Source organism: Ciona robusta, chromosome 12, assembly GCF_009617815.1.
Source record: "Ciona robusta chromosome 12, ASM961781v2".
NCBI classification, from domain to species: Eukaryota; Metazoa; Chordata; class Ascidiacea; order Phlebobranchia; family Cionidae; genus Ciona; species Ciona robusta.
The window spans coordinates 5,383,760-5,411,068 of NC_143246.1; the positions used below are offsets into that span (position 1 = coordinate 5,383,760).

Genomic DNA, 27,309 nt, shown 5'->3' on the forward strand with positions numbered 1-27,309 from the left:
AAAATATTAATTTTGATTTAGGGCGATGTCGTGCTATAAGTCCTCAATGTGCGGAAATGTCCGAGGGTGATGTGTGTGCCATCGAGTGTCCAGTGAGTCAATTGTTGTCGCACGGTAACGGTCGTCTTGTTTGTAATGCTGATGGAACATGGAGTGACAATATGCCTTACTGCGTTCGTAAGTAAACTCATACACACCAATTTTTTTGTTAGAAATATGAAAAGATAGTTAATCTAACAAATTAATTACACAAAAATTATTTTTTTCGACAAAAAATGCTCAATTTTTTTATTTTTTCATTTATAAATATTTAGGTACTTTTACTTTTTTGCAGTTTTTTATGTTTTTTTTTTCAGAAAAGCCTAGTTTTTTACATTTTTATGCAGAAAAGCCTCAATTTTGGATTACCAACATCCTCCGATCGAACATGAGCAAGTTCTGTCTTTTCCACTCTTCCCGTATCAGTGTTGATCCCTACCTCCGACTAAAAGACTGCTCCCTAGCATCCAAGTTTGATCCCGATTATCTTTGGTCTTGGGATGGGATGTGGTCACTCCGTCATAAATCCAGCAGTTACTGTTTATCTGTACAATCTATTGCACATGGAGCAAGGTACTTCCACTATTTTTGTAGTGCATTGTATAAGTACGCAAATCGTGGGCAATTCTAGTTATGTACATAACATAATTTAATTTTTTTTGTATAAAAAAAGATCAAATTATTTAAAGAAAGAAACGAAGGGATTCAACAGTAAAATTCTCATTTTAATTGTAAGTTACAGTGTTCAATGAATGAATGAATGAACGTATTTTGCTTTGTATTCGCATGGCCAGCAAACAACAGTTATTATAACAGGGGTGATTTGTTTTATACACCCCATGCCTGCTTACAAGTTACTACGTATGTAACTTAGTGGGTAATTTTTTTTTCTATATAAATTTGTGATTACCTTTTTTTTCTTTGTAAATTTTTGAGTAATTCTTTTTTCTGATTTTCATTTTTTTGTCACAGACTTATCCTGAGTGAATGCAACCCACCGCAACAACTCCAACAATGGAAAGGTTCAGGTGACCCACATCATCCTTATCGTATTCAGTTGAAATCTAATGAAAAATACATATGGAAATCAGGTAATACTAAATATCTATTTTAAAAATCTTTTAGCAGTTATAAGAAAACAGAATGTATTTCCGACAATTGGTAGCAGTAGTAATAGGATTTTATCTAGAATCAATTTGATCCATGTTATAATATTATACTGCAACTGTGTATGATGGTTTTAACCATGAATGAGGCTATTCTATCATTGTATGTGTGTGTATGATATTCTACGGTGAGGCATGCCAAGTTACCTGCGACCTTAGATTATTATAAGGATTATTGTTTTTCCCGTTATTTCCCATTTTTTTTATTGTTATTCTAGACAAAATAAAATGATTTAGATTATATTTAGTCCTGCTAAATCTACTGTGTTGCTAATAGCTAAGTATTTTTTTGATCACGTTGTTTTTGACTAACATTTTGTCATGGTCTTTTGTTTTACAATACAATGGTATTCGTAAAATAAGTAAAAACTTGTTCTTTACTGATAGTTTGGATACCCTAATAATGACCACTGGTTACAGACAAGGGCACTAACCACTTTTGCAATCGCGCCGGTTTTTGAACATTAAAAGCCTGCTCACAACAATGTTCTATCTCCAGGCTTTGGCACAACTGGTCCTATCCTTATTCACACTGATTCATTACTATACCACCACCCAACACTGGGTGTTGCCCATTCTTTATCATGGGTATCCTTTAATGAGAGTGAAACATACAAGGCACTCCACGCCATGCATTATACTGGTAATGCATGCCCACCTCTTGCCTCTGTGGTTTCTCCAGGTGGAAGACTATTACCACACTCCTGTACCGATGATTGGTCACCAATGGTAAGCACTAATATAGTTTCCAGATTAAACTATATTTTTTTTATATTTTTGGCAAAAGATACATATTTTTGACATTTATTTGTGCAGATTTTTTCTCGAACTAGCAAAATTGCAACCAATGCAAGTTAGTGTCATGGCTCAGTGGTCCCACGCTTGTAATTTAATTAAAGATTGTTAAAGTTCCCAGATTGGAAAGTTTTTTTTTTTCACAAATTTTTTTTGCGTGTTCTTTCGTCTGAAATAAAAGTATTTTGAGTGATTTGTACAGATTTTTATTTTTTTTCGTTGGTGATGCTTTTAGATCACTTTTGAGCATTTCTATCAACACACAAGCTTCAGTTTTCGTTGGTAACGCATGCCCCTTTAATAGACTGTATATTCATATATTGACCGTATATACAAACTTTTTGTTGAAAACATTTATTGTAGAACCAGGTATGTACATTTGAATGTGGGGAAGGCTATGCTAAAGATTACTTTACACCTACCAAAACAACATGCTTGAAAACTGGTGTTTGGTCAGCCATCAATTTTGACTGTGACCGGGCATGTCCAGACTTGTCCCCTCCGTTTCGTGGTCAAATCAGGTGAGAATTTTCACATAAATGTCATAATAATAATTATTAGCACCATCTTAATGGTTGTTGTTTTGGCCCAGTGGTTCGGCGCTTGTTTCGTAACTGAATGATGCATTTAATTCTAGATTCTGATAATACTAACAGCATTTTGCGATACATTTAACGGACATTGCTCCAACCCAGTGGTGACTAAATAAATTGTAGCATCCTGGGTGTCAGGATAATGTGCCAACTTTGGCCTAAACCACACTGCTGCTGGATTGCATTACCGTAGCACCTCAGGTCTTCTCCATATAAAATAGAAAAGAATACTACACCTGGTTGTAGAGGTAGTGAGCCAATTATGGAGGAATTCCTAGGTCCCTGGGGTGCCCTACTGTACCGAAACCTCACCCATATACAATGGAATTTAAGATTTTTATCACTGGGATCAACTTTAGTGTGATTTTACCTATATGTACATGCAAACATTTTGTTACAGTGCTACTCTAGCCTAAATCCCAGGTTCCCTGGCCTGCTTTACCATAGAACATCACCCATACAGAATCAAATTAAAGTTTCTGTTCACTGAATTTAATTTTCTTTGTTGTACCTTTACTTATATAAACATATAAACATTTTATTACAGTGGTTGTGGTGATGGCGTGAAAACTGTTGGCACATTGTGTGATGTTTCATGTGAATATGGTCATGAACTGGTGGGTAGCACGACAAGGGTTTGTCAATGGGACGGGAGATGGTCTGGAACGGATGCTGAATGTGATGGTAAATTTTTTGACAAAATTGTATAGTATGTTGTAGGGCTGTGGATTTTCCCAATTTTTGTTTAACCGTTAACCGTTCAGTTTTAACCGGTTAACCGGTTAACCGATACAAGTGTAATCCTAATAAAAGCGTCTTGTTTATCGCTTTTCTTTCGCGAATTTAAAGGCAACCTTACGACGAACGTATGGACTATGCTTGCAATACACGGGCAAACGTTCTTAAGGTCAAAGTAATGCTTTCTTATTCATATTCAAACCTGTTTTAAAACACCTGCCCTCTAAATAATCAACGTGTGAATTGCAATTATGACGCAGTTATTAACGTGTGAATTGCTATTATGTCGTAATCAATTGCCAGGTCAAACAATCGCTATTATGATGCTTGAATCCACGTGTGAATGCCTGCTTTTTCGTAATAAACATGCTGCTTGGCTGAGGAAAACATTTAAGTTGTGTATTACACCAATATAATGTTGCAAAACTAGTTAGCCTGCGGTATTAACAATCAAGATTGATGGCGTAATCGCCGTTGTAGGGCACGATCAAAGCAACAGCGTCCCTGCGCACTCTGTCTTATTGCAAAACAACAATCAACGAACGCGAACACGTGCCTTTCGTGTAAATATGACAGATTTTGATATACGTTTATGCCCTATGACGTCATAGTTCGGTTAACGACTTGAACTTTTCGTTGGCGGTTAACCGAATAGGTTCGGTTAACCGGTTAACCGTTAACTTTTCCACAGCCCTAGTATGTTGCAGTAAGATAGTGCTGTTTTTTTGCCAATGGGTATTTGCCTATATTAACAAAGACCATTTACAGATTTATATATGAACATAGAACATTATTATATTTACAGAATTACATATGAAAATTAGTTAGGTTGGGACTATTTTGGGTGTATGTGTCCTTAGGTAAAACACTTAACCGCATTTTCTCCAACCCAGTGGCTTTTATTTCTAATATTACATTATGCTTAACAGAAACATCATTATAATATAAAAATGTTTTCCAAAAAAGCAAACATTTTCACAGTGCCTTGTCCTACATCGCCACCTGTTGCCAACTCTGAACTTTTACCACCGGAGTGCGCCATACACCCTGGCACCCTCCTCGCTGGGGCCGTGTGTAACTACGAGTGCTTAGAGGGATACCAAGTGGAGGAAAACCCAGGCGTGACGAAACTATCGCGAATGTGTTTTCAGAACGGAACGTGGTCTTCACCTGCACCAGTATGCGTGAGAGTGTGCCCACCACAAACAGACCCTCCAAATGGCAGGGTAAGGGGATACATTAATAATTTATTGAGTTTTGGTTTAATAATTTCTGGCTCAGTGGTTCAGGCGCTTGCATTGTAACCAAAGGGCACCAACTCTGGTGGACCCAAAACTGTTATAGATTGGCATGTGTTCTTAGGTAAGATATTTAACTAACATTGCCCAATCTAACGGACATTGTTAAACCCAGCGGTCACTAATGGGTTGTCCAAATTGTAAGCCACACCGAGCAAAAATCATTCACAAAGTTGAACAATCTGGAAACTCATAAGCACCAGAGAAAGATGCTGCAAATGCCTGTCTGACTGAATGCAGTATTGCACGTTCAGAACAGAAACATTACTTTTGAATTGATGAATGAATGACTGTAACTTAATTTATCCTCGCGTGGCCGGAAAACGACAGTCGTTATCACACGGGTTTAACACCTCGTGCCAGCTTACGAGTTACCATGTATGTTAATTTGTGGGTGATTATTTTTTTTGGATTTTTTCTATTTTTTCATTTATGGCTGATAATTTGGACAACCAAATGGACCACTGGGTTGGAGCAATTGTCGTTAAGTGTCTTGCCCAAGGACACATACGCCCACAATGGTAGCAGCGACGAGCCTTGAACCCATTACCTTATGGTTACATGCAGGCGCGCTAACCACTACGCCGCGGCGCTTTTTAATAAAGTGCTGTATAAGAAAAACAGTGCTTATTCATTTGGCTGTGTAAAGCTATTTAATAAAAACCATAAGTAAAACCTGTTTTTTTTTTAGATTTTCCCTGTAGTTTGTACAACTGGAGAAAGCTCTGCTGGTTTTCAATGCAAGGTTAATTGCAATGATGGGTTTGCGGTGTATGGTAATAATACAAGGGTGTGCAGTCAATCTGGTACATGGCACAACTCTGTCACAGGTTAGAGCTAGATTTTTTATAGGGCACATCAATGAGAAATTTTTCATACAGATATAGACGCTAAAGTGTGTTTTTTTGAAACTTTGGTGGTACCTTTAGATCAGATTTGAGCATTTTAATTATTATGCAAATTTCTATTTTTCGGTGGTATTCCTGTTTAAACATCAAGAATCACCTTCTAAATTCATAAAGAACTTTGTATGTATTAAAACATATGGAAAAGACTTTTAAAATTGAAAGTTTATTCCTAATAACCAAATTTTTTTAGATGACTTTGGTCCAGTCTGTCGAACGGAGTGCGTATCGATTCCCGCCACCCCTAACTCCCATATCGAATGTGGTGACCCCCCGTTACCCCCTAGCAACCAATATCTTGATGGGGTAACATGTACGACTGTCTGTGACCCCGGTTATGGGATTTCACCCACAAGTATCGCCAGGCGTACATGCACCCAACATGCTTGGTCAGGCACGAGTGCAAAATGTGAAAAGGAGACACAGTTCCGAATTTTCCTGCTAAGGCTGTTCCGTAATGGCAAACAAGTGAGGGTATGCCTCTCTGTAGACCCAGACACAGACTTAGTGCAAAAGGTCTTTTCTCAACAGTGCACAGGTAGGTCATGGGTTTAAGGCTTGTTGTGCCACCATTGTGGGTGTATGTGTCAATTAACGACAATTGCTCCAACAATTAATTACCTACAAAGTTTCATATCCAGTAACTTGGTACAAGGTGTAAAACAGAAAGCCTATGTTATAACAACCGTTGTTTCCCTGTCAAGCAAGCATAAAGTTACATACGTTTATTTATTCAGGCAATTCACAACTACAAAGGTGGACATGGTTTAATGAAACTAGACTAAAAAATGCTGCAACAGGTAAGCCTCAAATGTTATGGTGGTATATTAGCATTTATTCCTGTCTCTATCTCATACAATATGGGTTCAAGGCTTGGCGCTGCTACCATTGAATGAGGTGTATAAAACAGGGCACCCATGTTATAATGACTTTCGTTGCTCTGTCACATGAATATGAATGAGTTATATTCATTTCTTTGGCATGCATTCCTTTACTTATCAAGTTACATACATTCACTCAGCATACATAACTGCATTCATTTAGTAACATTTATTAAGTTACATACATTCATTTATTCAGCATACACTTTTTCATGTACCAGGAAAATGCTTGGGTGTTTCAACAATAGAAGCAGGCTTAAAAGTGACCACAGGTCCTTGCACTGGAGGCGACTTATACAATGAATGGTCATGCTCCAGCCCCCGTGGTGATAGTCTCTCCTGGTTTCTTACACTATCAGGAACTGACTTGTACGCTGACTATGGTTTTGCAGCAACTTCTTTTCTATGGACAATGAACATTAAGATATTTAATCCAACGCTAGATGATGTGCACTGGTGAGTATGTGTTGCCCAGCCCCATAGCACAGTGGTTAGGCGGACCTGCCTTCAACCCAGAGGTTATGAGTTTAAGGCTCTTTGCTGCTATCATTGTGGGTGTATGTGTTCTTAGGCAAGACACCTAAAAACTAGTATTTCAACTTTGTATGTTTAGTATTTTTTACCGAAAACAAAAAAGTAGCCTTTTGTCTGTTATGTAAAAAAAAGTTATAATTTTTTTAATGTGATCTTTTTGAAAGGTACGCCACTCCTACAGATGATGCATCATCAGATTCTTCCCCCATCACTGTTTGTGCAATGAGGATGACTCATGGTATTTGCGCACCTCTTATTCTATCCAACCATGGCCAGGTAATTTAACATCAGTGACATGTTATATTGGTATCTGTACCTTTTTAATTCTTTTTGTATTCAAAAGTTTTTTCTGAACTCTTGATATTACAACCTGAAACAAATGCTCTGTTCTGTGATTTTCTGGTAAAAAATCGCATATTTTCCCATTTTATATAGATAAAACTCTGGTAAAAAAAATTTTAAGCAAAAGCTTCTAAATTATATGAAATTAAAGGACAGGATATTGCGACAAAACAACAATTGTTAAAACAGACTTAAAAACATATTTACATTTAATTTCACTGTTAATGTTGCTAGGTCCATCCATTACAATGCAATGGAAACAGTGTGACAGTGGGCATGAGGTGCATGTTCAGTTGTGATGTAGGTTACCAACTAACAAGTGAAGAAAACACAGTGGTTTGTCAAGCCAATGGTTTATGGTCAGGCTCTGTTCCAACTTGTGCAGGTGTCAATTATTTATTTGTAATCTGCCTTAAAATTTCCACATGAATATAACCTGCTTTATCCTGGCATTGCCGAAGAAACAACAGTCGTTATAACGTGGGTGTTTTGTTTCATACACCTCATGCTAGCTTACGAGTAATTACATGTGTTGCTTTTTGGATGGTTATTTTTTCTCTGTTGCTGACAATTAGACAACCCATTAGTGACCACTGGGTCACCATTGGGTGTTTGCCCAAAGACACTAAAGCCCACAAAAGCACATATATATCCTGGTAATTAGTTCAAGGCTTGTTGCTGCTACCATAGAGGCGAATGTGTATTGACCAAGACACTTAATGACAATTGCTCCAACCCAGTGGTCACTAATGGATTGTCTAAATTATAAGACATACATAAAAAATCGCCTACATAGTTACATGCAAAATTAATAGAAAATATTTGCAGTTGTCTGTGAGGCTCTTGACGATGTTCCGCATGGCCGAATCCACCCTGATTCGTGCATCGGCGAGCACGAAAACCCTGGTCATGGGTCAGCGGTCGGAGGGGTCCTTAGTGGGGTCCAGTGTACGGTGGAATGTGACAATGGGTTTATGATGGTTGGGGGTCCGGGGATATTGACGTGCCTGGGTGACGGGAGCTGGAACTCACCACAACCTGCTTGTAAACGTGAGTCTATTACTGCTCCATATATGAGTGTAATCAAACTGCTCTGTATATGAGTATAGCTTGTATAAACCTATGCCTAACATAACATTCGCAGCATTAATTTTTGGGGGGGTATCCGGCCTAATTCCTAGGTCCCATTTGCCTCGCAGAAGTACCTCAATCATATAGAATAGTACAGTTAGACTTTTGTTACAGAACAGTAGTTACATACCACAAAATAAATTTATTTATTTTTTAAAAACAATAGCGAAGATTATATTATTTAAAAAAATTGGTAAGAGAATCAACACCAAACCTGCTAATCCCTTTCTTTTTATTGTTTTAAATAGGAAGGTTACTGTATATAATGCCCCCAAATTATACCAAATACTAACTATATGTTGTCCCACAGGCATGTGTCCTTTACTAAGCACAGTAGAATATGCTGTACCATCAGACGCATCATGTCACACTGAACAGAAGTATCATGGTCAAGTTTGCTCATTCAGATGTTTCAGTGGGTATGGCGTTCCCAGAGCGGAAAAATCTTGCAAGAAAAGTTCAAACACAAGTGTTCTGCTTGGTTTTACAGATAGTAGTGAATATTGCTCAGGTGTGAATTTTGTGTCATGTAATTTGTTTTACAGTCAAATAGGAATAAATCTTCTGGTGGGCAGCACATTGGTTAGCGCACCGGCCTCTAACCCAGAGGTTTTGGGTTCAAGGCTTATTGCTGCTACTGTTGTGGGCGTATGCAAAAAAAACACAGCCACAAAGCTACACACACGTTAACTTGTTAACACAAGGTATATGAAACAGATTACCTGTGGTATAACAATTGTTGTTTCCTGCTACGCGAGGATAAGGCAAGTTGCACATTACATTCAATGTTGAGGTAATATGCCAACTTTGGCATAATTCCCATTCCCCCTAGCATGTCTCACTATAAAACCATACAGAATAGTTATGTTAAAAAATGAGTACATATTTACTTTATATACAGTTTAAATTTTTGAAATGCATTTAATCAGATGAGAGAAAAAGAGAGGAAGGTTATGAAGAAGAGAAAGAAAAAGAAGAAGGTTATGAGGTTGAGGTTCATCTCTCTTGTATGTTAGATGGAAAATGGTCAGCTCAACTACCTATGTGTCAACCACTATGCCCTGCACTAGTGCTGCAAGAACATGGTTATGTAAGTATCTGGTTGTATATATTGTACTAATGGTGTGTTCATGTATTTTTAAACCAACCAATGCTATACAACTATAGGTATATTCATAGATGCCATGTACTTAACTATTTTTATTAAAATCTAGGGTGATATTGTTAAAATGCAGTTACACTCATGGTCATTAAACATAGAAAACCTTTTAGATTATTGTAGTATAAGCAACATTATACATTGGCTCTGCTTGTTTGTATAGACACCTATCATCTGGGTAAAAGCTTATTTACATTTAGGATGGTAATACATATGATGTAACCCCTGTTTTAAAAGTTTGTTAACATATTACCCAACCACCCCTAACGTTGCTCATATCGCTATAGGTGCATTGTATAAGTTACAACAAATTTTAACTAATCCTCACATAAACTTATACAGATTGAGCCATTATCATGCGTAGAACAGCCGCAAATGGTGGGCAAGATGTGTAACTACAACTGTAACGATGGATACACAGCTCACGACAAGACCTCTAACTTTACATGCATTGAAGGGAAATGGATTCCCTCACACGTTGTTACTTCCGCTGCTTTTGACATAGATATCTTCGATAATTATATCCACGAGTCACCGTTGTGTGAGATATACTGCCCTCCACTGGTGGTGCCATCGTTAAATCAAAGTCTCGTAACACCAGCGTCTTGTTTAACTTTAAAGTAAGGATAAATTTTAATATCTTCTATATTCTATCATGAGGCCTTTGTCAAAGAGCCCAAAATTTAGGCCAGATAGGCCTATTAGACCAGAAAGGTCAGATTTGGCTTACTCTAACACCCAGACCACTACTTATATGTTTAAGTCTAAAAAAATTATTCTTATATATTCGCACAAGCCAGGGCAATACCGGTACCTTTAACACTTAATGTAACTTTATAGGTAATTTTTTTATATTCTGTACTCTGTAAGCTTATACGGTGTTTCACTAGAATTGTATACTCAAAAATTGTTTTATGATGCAATTTCATCTCTTTGCCGAGTTAATTTGATGAAAAGCTGTTTTTGATTTACCGCGATTTGTATACAGTGTTTAACTAGTTTTTTATGTAACAAGATATCTTATGGCGCATTATGTTGTACAATATGGCTGGCAGCAACAGTTAGCAAGCTTAAAACACCTTGTTTTTACACAGCAATGCCATAGCTACTGTTTGCGAGATTGAATGTCATTCAGACTATGTGTTAAAAGGCCAAACATCAGTGGTATGTATGGAAGATGGGACGTGGGACACCTTGCTTGGGACTTGCATACGTAATTACAATTTTTATATTTGTAAACCCTTGATTGCATTTAAATGTTATCTTCTAGAAATAACTTTTAACTGCTTTATGGGGTTTGTAAGGACTTAGACTTTTAAGACGTATTGTTTTGTATTATGACACGAAACTGTTGTGGAAAAACGATAGAAATTTAGCAGACTTTTTAAAAATATTGATTATGTAAAAAAAATATTTAAATTTACATTACGTCTATTGTCTATATTTTTAAATATATTATTTTTATATTTTTTTGCAGAAAAATGTCCATCTGTAACAGCACCACCTAATGGTGAAGTGCGACCTCTAGCGTGCTCGACAGCGAGCATGGGTGACGGGGCTGTTTGTTCGTTTGCATGTACGGACAAGTACTCTCTAGATGGCGCCACAACCATCTTATGTAACGGATCGGGCAACTGGTCAGCCATACCACCTACTTGCAAACGTATGGAATATTTTTGATACTAAAATTTGAAATCTCGTTAGTTTAAAAGCTATTTATAATTTAACTGACCCTTTTTCCCACACCTTTTATCCGTAGCTTGTTTTACAACCGCCGATTTTCTGTTGATTCTTTTCGCTTCGTTCTTAAAATATTAAGATCTTCGCTATCGTTTTCGATGAGACAAATAAAAAGTGATGTTAATTTTTAAGTTACCCCATCCACAGGTCGATGTCTGCCAATCCCACGATTTTATAACGGTTACGCTTCACCAATTTCTTCATGCTTCACCGAGCACATAACTTCGGGTGAAATCTGCCACTTCACGTGTGCTGATAACTTCCTTCTGATTGGTCAAGACCAGATCACATGTTTAGAATCCGGCGAATGGGAAGGTAGCCCTCCTACTTGCAACAGTAAGTTGTGGTTTATGGATTTCGAACTTTTTTTGGTACAAATTTATGTATGACTTTGGTTGTTATAATCGAAGGGACAAATAAAAATTGGATTATGTTGTCCAAGTGTATGTAGTTAGTTGCTCTTAGCTGTCTAAACTTATATAGTTATTAGGTGTCTAAACATACATACATTAACGTGTAACATGTAAGCAGGCACAAGGTGTATGGAACAGAACACCCCTTGCGAAGTTAAATAAGTTACATTCACTCATTTAATCACACTTACGCGAATATATGATTTTTTTTAATAAAAAAAACATTTGTTTTTAGGAATCTGCCATAGACCTCAAGTCCCACATGGCAGCATATCATGCACACACAGTAATATCCAATTGAACATAACTTCTGCCCTAACATGGGGTAGCATATGTAGATTACAATGCATTCGTAACTATGCACCTTCACATAATGCTGGCTTCATATGTGGCAACGATGGTGAATGGAGACCAACTATTCCACACTGCATAGGTAATATCTGCTCTACCTTTTGTATAAGGGGATTCAGTCTATTTTAATACACATTATACCTGGCAATTTAAAACTAACTTTTGCAGATAACTTTGGGAATTGAATTTTGTTTTTCAATAAAAATTAGTTTTTTTGGTATATGTGTATATTTTTGTAAGACTAATTTAAAAAAATAAATAGAAAACTTAAAACATATATTTGAAAAACTTTATATATTTTTAATACCTTTTCTTTTCTCTAGAGACCGGTGTTCCAATGTATATTCTACAAACTCTCGGCGAATTTTCCTTGTGTTTAGTGGAGCATGAAGCTGAAAGATCTGTGGTCAAACTCAGCCAATCAGAATGCCTCGTTCATACTAGCTATGCAAGCAACACATCATGGCACTGGCTGGGCTCATACAATATACAGTATGTAATAGCTTTTTTAAAAATATTTTCATCGAAACTGTAGCAGATTGTGTCTGTTTTTACTTTGTTGGTATACTTGGTTTTCTCTTAATATTTCTATACCTTTACTGTGTTTTTTTTTTAACTTTTTTTGGTATATTTTTACTGTGTTATTTTTGTAACCTGTTGCAAAAAACTCTAAATTTATTTTTGTTTTGAGTTTTTGTGTATAAAAACCAGTGATGCACATTTAGAAATGCACATTCGGGTTACTGCATTACTGTGAGGTCTTCAAGTGAGGGCGAAAAACTACGAACTGCTCCGTGCAACACTGATGACAACTTGCAACACTGGGACTGTTCGGTTGATAACGCTTTCCAAGTTGTACTTCGTGGAACAGATTTATCTCCGAGTACTTTTTATAAAGTAAGTTAAAGTTTAAAACTGGATGTTGGGGGTAATGGGTCGACTTTGGCCTAAATCCCAGGTCCGCTGAAGTATCTTGCTTTAGAACCTTACACATGTAGAATATAATTTAGGTTAAAGCTTAATAGGCTAACTCATGTAAATACCCTTGTATGTAAAACATAGGTGTCATATTGCAAAATGCATGTTGGCTTCATACACTTTGTGGATGCTTGAAAAGTACAATGTGTCTATATATTTTAGTCTTATGTAAAATGCACTATAGGAATGACTGATGAAAATGCTGGCTACTGTTTCAGTAATCTATTTTTCATTTCTGTTTATGGGTGTCAATTTCGTCAACCTGTTTTTCCACCCTTGGTTACAGCAATGATAGTTATCTGGGATATTTTTGTAAAGTAAACCCCTATGTTTGTAGAATGTAGATGCAGTTGTTCTACAAAAATGGAGTGACGCTCATAGTTACTTCTCTACATTTGATCTTGTTACTCTATCTGCATCCAGTATCTGCTCCAGGAGACCAGGAGGTAATGCTATATATATATATATATACCGGATTGGAAACAAAATGTTCTGCTTGGACAATTTCCCCAAAATTCATGCAAGTTTTCTTGATTTGTAGAAAAGACCATACACAGGTCGTCTCTTGTATAATATATCACTCCCTACTGCCCCAGATGTTACGAGTTTGAGACTCTTTGCTACCACCATTGTGGGCGTATATGTTTTGGGCAAGACACTTAATGCCAATTTCTTCAACCAAGTGTTCACCTATGAGTTATTGGTTGTCTTAGTTAGTATTATTAAATTAAATTATCACCCACAAAGTTACATATGTGATAACTTAAGTGTATAAAACAGCACACCCTTGTTATAACGAATGTATCTGTCCAACCGTGCAAAGTTAAACGAGTTACATGTACCCACAAAGTTACCTATGTGGTGACTTATAATTTAACATGAAGTGTATAAAAGTACATCCGTGTTATAACGAATGTCTCTGCCCAACCACACAAAGTTAAACATTTTACATTTATTTATTTCTCCAGGAATCTGTCCCCCTTTACACAATGCAGTTGATGGTAAAGTAGAACCCGAAGAATGCAAATCTAATGACGTGGTAGCTGGCCAGCAATGTTCCTATGAATGCCATGATGATGATGCTTACTTATCTGGCTCAGCATACACCATATGTATGGGGAATGGATTATGGTCAAGTCCCCCTCCTGCCTGTGTTAGTAAGTAATGATATTTTTGGTAGGAAGGAGTGTAACTTGCTTTATCCTCGCGTGGCTGGAAATAACGATCGTTAGGACATGTGTGTTTTGTTTCATACACTTCATTCCTGCTTACGTGGTACCACGTATGTAACTTTAAGAATGTTTGTTATTTCTGTGTAGCTGTTAATTTTGACAACCCATTGGTGACCGCTGGGTTGTAGCAATTGCCGTAAAGTTTCTTGTTAAAGGATTCATAGCCCCACAATACTATCAGCAACGAGCCTTGAACCTATTACCCCTGGGTTACAGGCAGCCTCACTATCCACTATGCTACTACACTGGTCTTTCGACAAAATTGTTGTCCAGCCAATATTTTATAACCTGGTATTACTTGCTCCATACACAATATATTGAATATCTCAAATCTATACAGAGTCTTGTCACCCACTATCGGAGGTGCCTTTCCTACCCAAAGGAACTTATTACCTGGATGATGATTGTGTATTTGATTCCCCGTCTGTTGGCAAGTCATGTGACGCGTTATGCATGAGTGGTTATGACCTTGTAGGCAATGCTACGAGGGAATGTCTCACAACTGGGCAGTGGTCACCTGTAAAGTACAATTGCCAACGTAAGTTATTAGTTGGACTTACACATAATGGCTGGTAAATAGAGGTCACGTTTTTTGAATTTTTGGCAAAATCTGCAACATTCAAAAATCATGTCCAGAAAATTGTATAATATAAAAGAGATATATTTGACCCAAATGACATTGCCAGTATTTTTAATATTACACCAATGTTTGTACTTATTAGGCACTTGTCCTTCTATATTTGGGCTCTTGCATGGCACAGTAGATCCTATGCCATGTAGATCTGGTATATGTAGTTTCAAATGCAGACCAGGGTATGTGTTGGTTGGTTCAGAGACATACAACATACTATGTATGGATGATGGGACATGGAACAATATCTTACCAAAGTGCATAAGTAAGTTATAAATGAATGTAACTTATTTATCCTTGCGTGTCAATAATTTTACAACTTTAAAGGTAATTTTTACATAAAAGCCTGTGAATTGTGGTTATTGGGCTAGACTGCTATAAAATTAAATGCAGCCATTTTATTATTCCACTCTAAAAAACAATATTGCCAGCATAACCTTAAAACATTTTTTTTTTTGAACAAAATTTCAAACACAATTGTTTTTTGCCACCATAACTTAAAAAAAAACAAAGTTTTCCTTCAATTTAGGAGATCCTCAGTTTCAAATCATCTTTGTTGAGTCAAACTCTGGAGAAGAGATGTGTCTTACTCTTCCTGCATCCACCTCCGATCCTCTCATCAAGTCCTCTTGCAGCAGAGCGGAAGCTTATGATGGATCTCAGCTCTTCAAGTGGAATGGTGATCTCCTCATAAACCCTGAGAGTGGATTGTGTCTTCGGGGGAATGTAGAAAGATGGGGAAATGTAATTTTGAGCAAAATCTTTCTTTTATACACTGATGCTATTATTCTATATGGTGAAGTCTTGGGAACTGAGATTTAGGTCATGGTTAAGCCATAACCCTTACACCCAGGGTGCTACATACCTAGAAATATGAGAAATTCTATTTTTTATTAAAATCTGCATGTGATTTTACATTTTAGTGTTACTTTTAAATCAGCATAGTTCACTTTAGGTTACATGGCCTTATAAACAGAGGGTACAAGGTTCAAAGCTATGGGCTGACAGAATGGTCTTTCAGCAAAACTTTTTAATAACTACTTTAATTCAGTTGTCAAAGTATTTACAGTGAATTTTTAAATGCATTATGAATTTGAACTATCAATAGTCGTGAAAAAGATCTGGTGTTCTTAATTTATTTTCTGATTGTAATTCTACCAGGTCAGTGTGGAAGGTTGTTGGGAAGAAGATTCTCTACAGAAATGGGACTGTGGAGCAAGACCTGGTGTTTATGATAATGCTCTCAGATTAAAAGACACGAGTTAGTTAAATATTATTCTATTCTATGTGGGAGAGGTCTTGCAGCAATGCATGTCATTGGTCCTAGGATTTAGGCCAGGATTTGCTAATTTGAGTTAAAGTACATGGTTTTTGGTTTAAGTTTGGGTTCAACAGCAATGCTTTAAACTGACTATCTTTTTTTACTATATCTATAGAATGTTTTAACAACTCATTTTGCTGTTGGTTCCCCTAACTTTAATATAATCTTTGCTTTTGTTTTTAAAAAGATAAATAATAACATGACCCCTTTTTCACTTATCTCTGTGACTGAAAACGGTCACAAAATTGTCTTTTTTAATGAACGAAGAGAAATATAAATTAGGTTAAGTTGTGTTGTGTTTTGGTCACTTCAGTGTTGCCATTTAGGTTTATTTCTGGATTATGGCAGCACTGTTGATGTGTCAAGGTCCAATGAAAAGGAAGCACTGCTCTTGCTTGAGGTTGTCATGGAAACTGAGTATGTTATGACATCACGGTGGTTGGCGAGACATTATTATGGACAAGGTAAAGAATTGTTTTGTATTTTTAAACATTGTAAAAAAAGAAAAAAAAATCCCTTAAAAAACAGAAACTTGCTCCAAACCAGTGGTTGCTCACTAATGGGTTGTCGAAATTGTCAGCAATACATAAAACAAAACAAAAAAAACTCTAAAAGATATTCACCTAGAAAGTTAACCATGTTGTAACTCTAAAGTAAGCATGAGATGTATGAAACAGAACATCTGTGTTATAATGACTGTTGTTGCTTCGCCGAGCAAAGGTAAATGCATCACATTCATTCTTTGCAGGTACGGTATGTTCCATGAAAAATGAGCGACAGTGTGCACCGTTTCAACAAGTTTTACACGGAACAGTATTTCCACATGTCTGCTTATCACACGATAATATTGTCAAGGTATTGTGGGACTAACTGCAGTGTTAATAAATATAAAAAAAATAGAAAAACTGTTAATTTTCTAAAATTGAAATTTGAAAGTTCACTTTTTTTGAAATGAAGTGTTTTTTTTTTTGTTTTTTTTATATTATCTAGTATTTTAGTGTATGGTGAATGTATAATCAGTTTACATCAATTAGTATTTTAACTGAATGACTCTTTACTAGTATCAGATTTCAGTTTGTAATTAAAACTATGCCTCCTTTTCAAAATAGGAAATTTTTCAGAAAAATTGAAGTTGAATTTAAAAAGTTTTATTTTTTTAATTAGGGGTTGATATGTCAAGTGAAATGTGACCAAGGGTATACTCAGCTACACACTGATAGATCTGTGTGTTTAAATGATGGGACTTGGTCAACTCCTATACCAGCTTGTACCGGTAAGATCTAGTTTTGACTAGAGAATAAAAACTTTTGTTGAGCAAATATCCTGATCGTGTTTTAAACAATTAACACTGGTCTATGGAGATACGGTTTTATAATTCCTTGAATTTTCTTTGTTTACTACCAAATGGGACGAGAAAATGGAATGAAAAGATGTCCCATCTCCCCCCACCCTAATATATTAAATACATCCTCTCCCAGGTATCTACCAATGCCCTGCACTACCAGTGTTAGATTCTACAATAATGGTGGAGCCATCTTTATGTAAAGCTACATCAGTAACCGATGGTGTGGTATGTACATTCATGTGTGACGACCATTATAAGTTGAATGGACCACAAACCATTCAATGCGAAACACCAGGTAGTTTAACAATCTTGTTCTTACAACAGCCACTTTTATCCTGCATTTTTGGAAAAATAGTTTTTTTTATGTTAAATAATGTTAAGATGTTTTTGCCAATGTAATTTATTTTTTCTACAACTTCGTTTTGTAGTAAACAAAGAATTTTGACAGATTTATATAAATGACCCCTGTAAAAAAAACGTTATAAATTGTTAAAAACTTAATTAAAAAATATGGGATGTTCTTTCTATATCCATCTCCCCATGCATAGTAAGGTACACCACACTTTAAATAAAATTAAAAATTTTATACAAAAAATTTTAGGGGTCTGGTCCGAACCACCCCCCTCATGTAATGCGCAGTGTGAGGGAATCCCCTACATTGATGGGGGTTCAGTGTCACCCTTTACTTGTTACGGCCCCAACAATGACCCTGGTACGACCTGCTCTGTGTCATGTGACCCCAAGTTCCGCTTGATTGGCTCGAACAGGCGGAAATGTAAAGATAACGGAATGTGGTCAGGAGAAGACGCTATGTGTGTGGGTAAGTCAGATGAACGTTTTTTGCTCGACAGGGCAATAGGAGTCGTTATAATACAGGTGTTCTGTTTCATACACTCTTGTGCTCACATGCGAGTTACCACGTATGTAACTTTGTAAGTGATTGATTTTTTCATTTACAGGTATTACTCTGCTCTAATAATTTATATAACTTTGTTTGTCAATTTTAGGATTTTTTTCATTATGTTGAAGCCAAAACACATGTGTTTTAACCATTATGCTACTGATAAAAACTTTATTTTTTTTTCCAGTATTTTGTCCTCCCCTTGATTTACCATTAAGTGGATACGTTTACCCCGACCGTTGCAGAACATCGGAAAATTTTGAGGAAAATTCGTGCAACTTTCAGTAAGTTACTATATACTACCTTGACTATGAGCATAAGGTGAATGAATGAATGTAACTTTATCCTCATATGATAAGGCAACGAAAGTCATTATTACAGTTCTGTTTTCTTTCATACACTTTATGCCATCTCACAAGTTACTTCATATCTTTTTTTGTAATGTGTAGCTAAAAATTCAGACAACCCATAAGCAACTGAGTGCCATTTCACCATTATGAGGACGACTTAAAAACGATCAAAACGTCGGTTAGCCAAACTTCTTTGCTGGAAGGGCCTAAATACAAGTATAATATGCCTTCCAACAACCGTACATATTTCCCACAGGTGCGTTGAAGATTATGTTATGATTGGAAATTCAGAAGTGACATGTGTAGACGGTTCATGGGACAGAGATGTCCCACAATGTGTGCCAATGTCACTTTGCCCAAGAATAAATGAAAATAAACCTGGCGTTAAGGAAGTACTATTTCAATACTTGTAAGTATCTATCACTAAAAATCATTATAAAAACACTTGTCATTCTCAACACATGGGATAGATTTGAAATCTTCTGCTGCTATTGCTACTAGGCATGTCATACCATACAAGCCTTTTCTGGTAAATAAAATTTTGTTTTTTTTGCTCCCTGCTGAAGTCTGAACGAATTGCAGACGAAACGTCGGAAAGGCGCTACGTTTTTATACCAGATTAGCCACTAAAAGAATATTTACATTATGCCTGGTAGCAGAAGTAACAGAACACCTACAGTGAAAACTAAAACAACTGTACACAGAGTTAAAGGGACAGCAGTTGGGAATGGTACACAGATCACTGTGGTTTGCTCTACTGGTTATTTACTTGATAATGGACCTGAAGTTAGGACTTGTCTTAATACTGGTCAGTGGGAATACGGAACACCACATTGTAAACGTAAGTATGGACTACGTATGTAACTTTGTGGGTGGTTATTTTTCTCAATGGCTGATAATTTAGACCACCCATTAGTGACCACTCGGTTGGAGAAATTTGGGTTTGAGCGATTGTCAGTGAATGCCTTGCTTAAAGACACAAATGCGCCCACAATGGTAGGGGTTAGAAGTAGGCGTGCTAACCAACTGCGCCAAGGACTATAGTAACAGCTTATAATTTATATCACTGCTATATTTCATCAAAGCTTTCAAATCTGCAGCTACTTGCCCTCCAGTGTTGCCACCAGTTCATAGTTCAGTGTTGCCAGCTCATTGTGGATGGAAGAGACAAGCAGTAGATAATGGATGCATGGTCAGTTGTGATGTGGGGTGGTCTATACAAGGCAACCATGAATTACAATGTATGGAGAATGGAGTATGGTCTGATGATACACCCTCATGTGTGGGTGGGGAATATACAGGTCAGAGTTGATTATTTTGCTTCTATTACTTGGTATATTTTTGTAACACATAAAATGGGGTTTTGTATAATTACAAATATATTCATTTGGTTTTTACCTTTGACAATAAAAAGTTTTATATACTACACAAAATAGTCTATCCAGCCTATTCTAACCATTAGTTTCATTTTGTTCAGATTTTCAAACAAAACCATTTATTGTTCGGCAAATTGACGCAAAAAGCAAGATGGCCGTCTGTCTTAAGGTATTTAAAACTTTATTGCTGTGGATACAATTGTAATGACTCAGATAGGTGTATGTGTCTTCGGGCAAGACACTTAGCAGACATTGCTCCAACCAAGCAATCAGTAACTGGGTAGCACCACCCTGGGTGTCTGGGTAACTGACCAACTCTAACCTAAATCTAAGACCCAACAGCTTGTAATGATGTAGGTTCTCATCTATATAGAATAATGTAGAACATATACAACCAATGTTCTAGTTAATGCTTACTTATATTTTTGCTCTTTCGGCAAAAATTGGGCCAGCCGATGTTTCGACGTTCTATTTAGTTCGTCTTCATCAGGATAAAATGGCATTAAAATAAAGCCAAAAATGTAATATAAATTCATTGAATGTAATTATGTAATATTCATTTATTGGCAAACCACAGGCGAACATGGATTCGAATTTAATTGAAGCTGACCATGAATGTAATTCACCCTACCACCAATGGCACTGGAGAGATTTAAGCGTCGGGCTTATAGAAAGCATAGGAGGTTTAGGACAGTGTTGGTCACCTGCTCGGCATGGCACAAGAATCAGACTCGCCCTCGCCCCATGTGACCCCATTAACCCCTCCCAGGTAGGTCAAAAATGTAAAAAAAATTAAATAAATCTGTTTTTTTTATATTTGACTTTAATTTTTATTTGTTTGTTTTTTCCAAATCCTAATTACTGTTTCCTGAAATGCAGTTGAATGAATAAATAATAGTAACTTATTATCCTCGCATGGCGGGGCAAGGACAGTCATTACAACACAGATATTCTGTTTCATACAACTCGTACCTGCTTACGAGTTACCATGTATGTTACTTTGTGAGTGTTTTTTTTTCTATGGCTGACAAATAAGACAACTAATTAGTGATCACTAGGTTGAAACAATTCTCATTAATTATAACTTTTTCTCATGTATTTTGTTTCTAAAACTATTTTTATCTCGTCCATAGCACTTCAAATGCTCTGATTTAAGTTTGCGGCAATGCGCGTTACACGTTGGTGTTGAGGGTTTGTGGTTGGGTCGTGACAGTGATGCACAACATAAAGACAATCATATATACCTTCTATCAAACCCTGGTAGTTTCCAAATGGATTGGGAAGCACTGGAACCTACTGCAGTATCTTTGGCAGGGAATATGTCATATGGAAACACACTGTGCAGGTCTGATTTTGATGATGCCTAATTATTTGTATCTTTGGCAATAACAGTCCTTATAACACAACTGTTCTGTTTCATACACCCATGCACACTTATGGGTTACCACGTATGTAATTTTGTAGGTCATTTTAAATTTTTTTATTTGCAAAAAAAATATATAGTTTTTTATTTCACACAATTGTTATTATATTTTTAAAACACTATGACATAGTTTTTTATAGCATTCTCTATATTTTATTCCAGAAAAATCTGTGGGGGTGAAATCAATTTGAATGAAGGCATCATACAAAGTCCAGGCTACCCTGTAAGGTATCAACAAAACACAATCTGTAGATGGATTATTAAAGGTAGGAGTTGTAACTAAGGGTACTGGGTTCAAAGCTTGATGCTGCTACTATTGTGTGTCGTTGGGCAATGTCAGAAGTTAGGTGTTTTTCTCATCACTATAGATGGTTGTAGCTTTTAAAGCGAAAATTTGAGGTGAAAATTATATCATACATATAGGCTGTTAAAGCCTGTTATGTTGTGTTAAAACTAATCAAAAAATCTGTGTTTTATGCATAAACAACATTATTTTCACCGTTTTCAATATTTTCAGCTCCAAACAAAATGATCCGGTTCTGGGTCACTGACCTTGACCTTTCACCGGGTCGTGACCTCACGGATAAATCATGTGATCGTGATCGTCTCACGATCATGGAAGGTGATGAATTCACGGAGGATTCTGCTCATGTACTTGCTACAGTATGTGGTGGGTGTTTTTGAAATGAAAAAGCAAAAAGTATCTTTTTTAGTAGGGTGGGGAAAACATAATATCCAAATATCCTGATAGAGTTTTAAACAATTAACAATAGTCCATGGGAGTTGTGAGAATACGGTTTTGTAAATGTTTGAATGTCCTTTGTTTATTACTAAATGGGACGAAAAAAATAGAATTTTCCCCCACCTTACTATATATAATGCCGAGCATCAACAGTATAAATTTTTAACCTACTTTAACCGAACTTATTAAAATTAACATAACAGGCAAACTGCATGCTGGTCAAGGACCCATCACCACGGTGCATGGAAAACTACTTCTTGAATTCCGGAGTGGTAATTATGAAGTCACAAAACGTGGATTTCAAGCAAGATGGGTGGCTGAAGCATTAGAACAACCACAAACAGGTCGGTTGGTAATTCTGCTGCTGTGGCCAAAATGTTATAGGTTTAAGGCCCATCGCTGCTACCGTTGTGGGCGCATTGTGTCTTTGGGCAAAACAGTTAACAGCAATTTCTCCAACCGAGTGGTCACTAATGGGTTGTCTAAATTGTCAGCCATAGAGAAAAATAATCACCCACAAAGTTACATACATAGTCTATACCTCGCGTAGCTGGAAAATGACAGTTGTTATAACACGGGTGTTCATACACCTCGTGCCAGCTTACGAGTTACCATGTATGTTACTTTGTGGGTGATTACATTTAACATTATACCTGCACACACATATATTTTTTTCACAGAATGTGGTGCTACGTCGCCCTCCAGCGGTGGGAATTTCGCTCGTCTGGTAGGTGGCGTTAAAGAGGCAGTTGAAAATGTTCCATGGCATGCTGCAGTGTTTAGTGACGATGTGGGTACCCGGGACGACAACGAAACCCCCCTATGCGGCGCCACCATTATACGACACAGCTACGCGCTGACTGCAGCCCATTGTCTCGACCATTTGACGTCACAGCAGCAGTGAGTCAAATTTCATGAATTTTTGTTGATGCCTTTCTTTTTTACCCGTTTCCGTTTTTTAAGGACAGTCGTTTTGTAGTTAATTCTTTTTTCTTCTTTAGTTTAACTATCTTTCTTGGTTATCATATTCGAATCAGAATTAAAACAGAACACCCGCGTCATAACGACTGTCGTTACCTCGCCACTCGAGAATAAATAAGTTACATGCATTTATTCATTGAAGAGATAACTAAAAAATATTTTCTTTTAAACTAAAAATAAACATCAAACTTTTTTAAATCTAGGGTTGATAAAACCATTCTTGGCTACGCGACTTCTCAGCTTTGGCGGCTGACGCGTCTCTCGCACCTACTGCGTGATAGTGACATCACTGTGGCGTCAATGGATGACGACACTGGCGCGAGCGTGATCCGTTTGAGTCGTATCTACAGCCACCCTACTTACAGCGAAAACCTGGATAGTGATATTGTATTAATTAAGGTAAGCTTAACACAGGCGTATATATGTGTATGTTTGTATTGTATGTTAGCATATGTATATATATATATGCTTATATTGTAAGTTAGCATATATATGTATCAACATACGCTTATGTACGTTAGCACATATATAATAAGGTGGGGGAAAGTGGGACACCTTATCATTCTATTTTCTTGTCCGATTTGGTAGTAAACAAAAAACATTCAAAGAATTATAAAACCGTTTCCTCACCATTTTTCTACAACAAATTAAACTTTAAAAAAAGAAAAAAATGCGAGTTAAATGCAAAAAAAAATCGTGTCGGAAACATAAATACGTGCGGCACATTTAGTGGTTGCCAGCTCCGTTAAAAAATTGAACCTAATCGTTATAGGTCTTAATTTAAACTTCTTTGAATTGATACTGAAATTACATATTCATTTAATCGTGCCCTGTACCATGACTGCTTAGTCATGGAGCTGTGAAAACAGCTTTCTGTGTATGCGTATTCATAGACGTTCGTTTCCCGGTTACAGACAAAACTATTTATCTTTAAATTTCCTGCTCCTAGCGCGTTTAAAATTTGGACAGGTCACGATTTTCAAAGTTGTGTACAGATGTCATAATTCGCATTTCAACGTCATAAACTGGCGACCAATATCCAATATATATTTGTACTTATCTATTCCCCCTTTTTATTCAAATAAATTGTAGTATTACACTTCAATTAGAAGGTCATTTTTTTACTATATATTTGTATAGTGCTTATACATGCGTCTTATGAAAATTCGTTGTCACAAAAACGCAACAGAGCGATTTGATTGTAAAAAGGGATAGCTGTGTACCAGTCTGTGTTTAAAAACACGCAGACCGGCGTCTATACGTCATACAATTGGCAGACGTATATCAAACCTGACAGGTTTGATGAATAAACTTGAATTTCATTATGTCTGGTTCGCTATGAACGTTACAGCATACATGACGTGCCAACTCGTTCAATTATAGTTAGCAAAACGATGTTTTAATTTTATAACGTGGAAAGTTCGGTTCGTTAACAGGCCGCATATTTTTTTAAAACAGACTGGTATTTTGACAAAGCTGTATATTAGACACTTTTTTGTTCAAAATTAATACAAAAAAAAAACACTTTTAAAACAAATTTACCATAAAAAGCATTTAAAAAAAATACCACAAATTTTTTTTAAAACAATGACGAAAAAAATGTTTTAATTTTAATAACAGAAATCCTTTCACCAGGTTGCCGAGCCGATCACGTGGTCGTCTCGGGTATTCCCCGTATGTCTGCCATCGCCGGAATCACTTCTTGATCACGTGGGCCACGGTCGATTGCACATCCCAAAGCAATATTGCAAACTAACTGGATGGGGAAGCTCCTCAGAGCTGGGTATGTCCGTTTTTCCAGCTTTTAACCTATAAAAAAATACTGTGGGATTAGACGGATACCGTTAAAAACACAGTATCTCGTGTTATTGGTATTTGCTTATCGTGTTTTTAGCAATTAACAACGATTTTATAGAGTCGTGAGGATACGGTTATATAATTTTGAAAATATTCTTAGTTTACTAACAAATGGCGCGATAAAACAGAATGTACCATCATACCCCGGCCTACTATATAATAAACCGCAACACACCAACCAACTTTATTCTTATAAATCGTAAAAAATCTTATAAACTGCTGACATTTTCTCGTAAATCAATCTCCAAAATGCGTCACGATTTTTTGCCCGAAGTCAATTTTTTCCGCGTTTGTTTTGATACGCCCGCTATAAATTCAACTTTGAGAAATCGTTTAAAAAACAGCTGGTAGTTAAATGGTGTCTTATATTTAACTATATTAGGGCTGTATATTATTTCCCAGTCTTGTTGTTTAATTGTGGTTTTGCCTGTTTTGGTCGACTGTCGAGTTCGAAACGAAACTCCATTGAAAATTAATTCGAAACCTTCGCATACTATTATATCACGTGCGCGCGTGTTTTAGCTATGTGGCAAAATTTCCTAGACATTTTGTAACTACACAATGTAATACTGTACGCTGTCGCGATTTTCGATATGTCGAATCGCAAAACTCATATTTTGTGTTAGTATGACATAGAAAAAAACGTATAGTAGTTTGGGGTAAGAAGGTCCGTGTTTCATTTTCTTTTATCCTTACATTTAGTAGTAAACAAAGAATATTTACAGAATTATATACCCTCACATGCCCACACAACTTTATAAGATCGTTGTTTACTAGGAAAGCGATTAAAAATGAAAGATATTATTTGCCAAAGGTTTTCATATTACTCCACAATATAGTATTACCGGAAATATTCTTAAAAACATTTGCCATTCATTAACATGCAGACGCAGGCAGCTTATAGATTTACCCAGCAAACTTAATTCAGTGTATATAGTAGGATGGGAGGAGATGGGAGACCTTTAGCACATAATATCCGAATATCCTGATCGTGTTTTAAACAATTATAACAGTCTATGGGAGTCGTAAGGATATAGTTTTATAATTCTTTAAATGTTCTTTGTTTACTACCAATTAGGACGAAAAGAACAGAAAGAAAAAGTTGCCCATTCCGTGCCCCCTATTATATACCTCTTAGTAAAAGTACTGTATTTTACATCAGGCGATTACGCGAGTGATTTAGCCAGTATAGAAATTCCAGTGATGAGCGACAAACATTGCGAAAGATCATCAGCCAGTTTGTTTGGACGTAGAGTCAATATTCGGGCAACACTGTGCGCTGGTCATTTTGACGGCACGAGACAAAGCCCTTGCAAAGTAAAAACTTTATATATATGTATATGTTAGACTTTTATTTTTTACTTTTAAGTTAAGAATAGGTGTATGGGCCTATGTTTTGCTGTTACACTCGTATGAAATTGACACCCATACAAAAAAAAATGACACCTATAAAAAAACATAAAAAAACAAAAATTTTCCACAAAGTTACATACTTGGTAACTCGTCAGTTGGCACAAAGTGTATGAAACAGAATACCCGTGTTATAACGACTGGCTTTCTGGTTTTACCCCATCACAGAACGATACAGTATCCATCTTACCCCGCAGTACCATAGACAAAATATAATTGATATATTTTAACAGGGCGACGATGGAGGTGGTCTCACATGTTCTTGGAACGGCAACCATTATTTGGTTGGTGTGGCTGGCGAGCAGTTTGGCGAATGCTCATTACTGAACGTACCACGTTACTTTACACGCGTTTCCACTTTCATTAAGTGGGTTGAGGATACGATTCGAAAATCTAAGTTCGGTTACGACTCGAATTTTGCGAAGGGGGCTAGGGAGTGGTGAAATGTGTTTTTAAATTGAAATAAATTTTAAGACAGTTTGAGGTTAGTTTATTTTCCGTTCGCGGTGGAATGTAAATTTGGCAGTTTGTTAAAAATTTCGCTATGATTTTGAATTGCGATATCGTGAAATGTTTATTTAGTGCAGTAATGCCGCGGTTTGGAGCTTAGGGCTTTTTGTTTCGCCAGTGACTCAAATCACGTACGCAAGGTGCACGAGTAGACGTTTATAGACAAA

At 36.6% G+C, this 27,309-nt stretch overlaps 1 protein-coding gene across 1 annotated transcript in view; it reads left to right on the forward strand.

The window, feature by feature from the left end:
• The window catches only part of LOC149727119 (uncharacterized), a 44,524-nt gene extending 17,411 nt beyond the window's left edge, over positions 1-27,113 (forward strand). Inside the window, exons 27-75 of the mRNA XM_089890375.1 lie at positions 22-177; positions 387-612; positions 1,012-1,130; positions 1,705-1,934; positions 2,364-2,521; positions 3,141-3,277; positions 4,313-4,557; positions 5,321-5,459; positions 5,728-6,072; positions 6,272-6,334; positions 6,637-6,871; positions 7,114-7,225; positions 7,526-7,676; positions 8,120-8,341; positions 8,733-8,933; positions 9,352-9,512; positions 9,924-10,201; positions 10,676-10,794; positions 11,059-11,244; positions 11,469-11,657; positions 11,970-12,167; positions 12,409-12,577; positions 12,811-12,982; positions 13,401-13,509; positions 14,032-14,220; positions 14,636-14,833; positions 15,018-15,191; positions 15,456-15,670; positions 16,088-16,187; positions 16,574-16,711; positions 16,996-17,102; positions 17,412-17,520; positions 17,726-17,887; positions 18,194-18,412; positions 18,681-18,777; positions 19,100-19,252; positions 19,548-19,684; positions 19,944-20,144; positions 20,321-20,388; positions 20,797-20,988; positions 21,353-21,564; positions 21,805-21,908; positions 22,160-22,312; positions 22,588-22,728; positions 23,065-23,284; positions 23,569-23,764; positions 25,001-25,148; positions 26,385-26,539; positions 26,866-27,113. Coding sequence (XP_089746501.1) covers positions 22-177; positions 387-612; positions 1,012-1,130; positions 1,705-1,934; positions 2,364-2,521; positions 3,141-3,277; positions 4,313-4,557; positions 5,321-5,459; positions 5,728-6,072; positions 6,272-6,334; positions 6,637-6,871; positions 7,114-7,225; positions 7,526-7,676; positions 8,120-8,341; positions 8,733-8,933; positions 9,352-9,512; positions 9,924-10,201; positions 10,676-10,794; positions 11,059-11,244; positions 11,469-11,657; positions 11,970-12,167; positions 12,409-12,577; positions 12,811-12,982; positions 13,401-13,509; positions 14,032-14,220; positions 14,636-14,833; positions 15,018-15,191; positions 15,456-15,670; positions 16,088-16,187; positions 16,574-16,711; positions 16,996-17,102; positions 17,412-17,520; positions 17,726-17,887; positions 18,194-18,412; positions 18,681-18,777; positions 19,100-19,252; positions 19,548-19,684; positions 19,944-20,144; positions 20,321-20,388; positions 20,797-20,988; positions 21,353-21,564; positions 21,805-21,908; positions 22,160-22,312; positions 22,588-22,728; positions 23,065-23,284; positions 23,569-23,764; positions 25,001-25,148; positions 26,385-26,539; positions 26,866-27,075 — 8,318 coding nt within the window. The 3' untranslated portion in view covers positions 27,076-27,113. The remainder of the gene's footprint in view (positions 1-21; positions 178-386; positions 613-1,011; positions 1,131-1,704; positions 1,935-2,363; positions 2,522-3,140; positions 3,278-4,312; positions 4,558-5,320; positions 5,460-5,727; positions 6,073-6,271; positions 6,335-6,636; positions 6,872-7,113; positions 7,226-7,525; positions 7,677-8,119; positions 8,342-8,732; positions 8,934-9,351; positions 9,513-9,923; positions 10,202-10,675; positions 10,795-11,058; positions 11,245-11,468; positions 11,658-11,969; positions 12,168-12,408; positions 12,578-12,810; positions 12,983-13,400; positions 13,510-14,031; positions 14,221-14,635; positions 14,834-15,017; positions 15,192-15,455; positions 15,671-16,087; positions 16,188-16,573; positions 16,712-16,995; positions 17,103-17,411; positions 17,521-17,725; positions 17,888-18,193; positions 18,413-18,680; positions 18,778-19,099; positions 19,253-19,547; positions 19,685-19,943; positions 20,145-20,320; positions 20,389-20,796; positions 20,989-21,352; positions 21,565-21,804; positions 21,909-22,159; positions 22,313-22,587; positions 22,729-23,064; positions 23,285-23,568; positions 23,765-25,000; positions 25,149-26,384; positions 26,540-26,865) is intronic.
• The last annotated feature ends 196 nt before the right edge of the window (positions 27,114-27,309 follow it).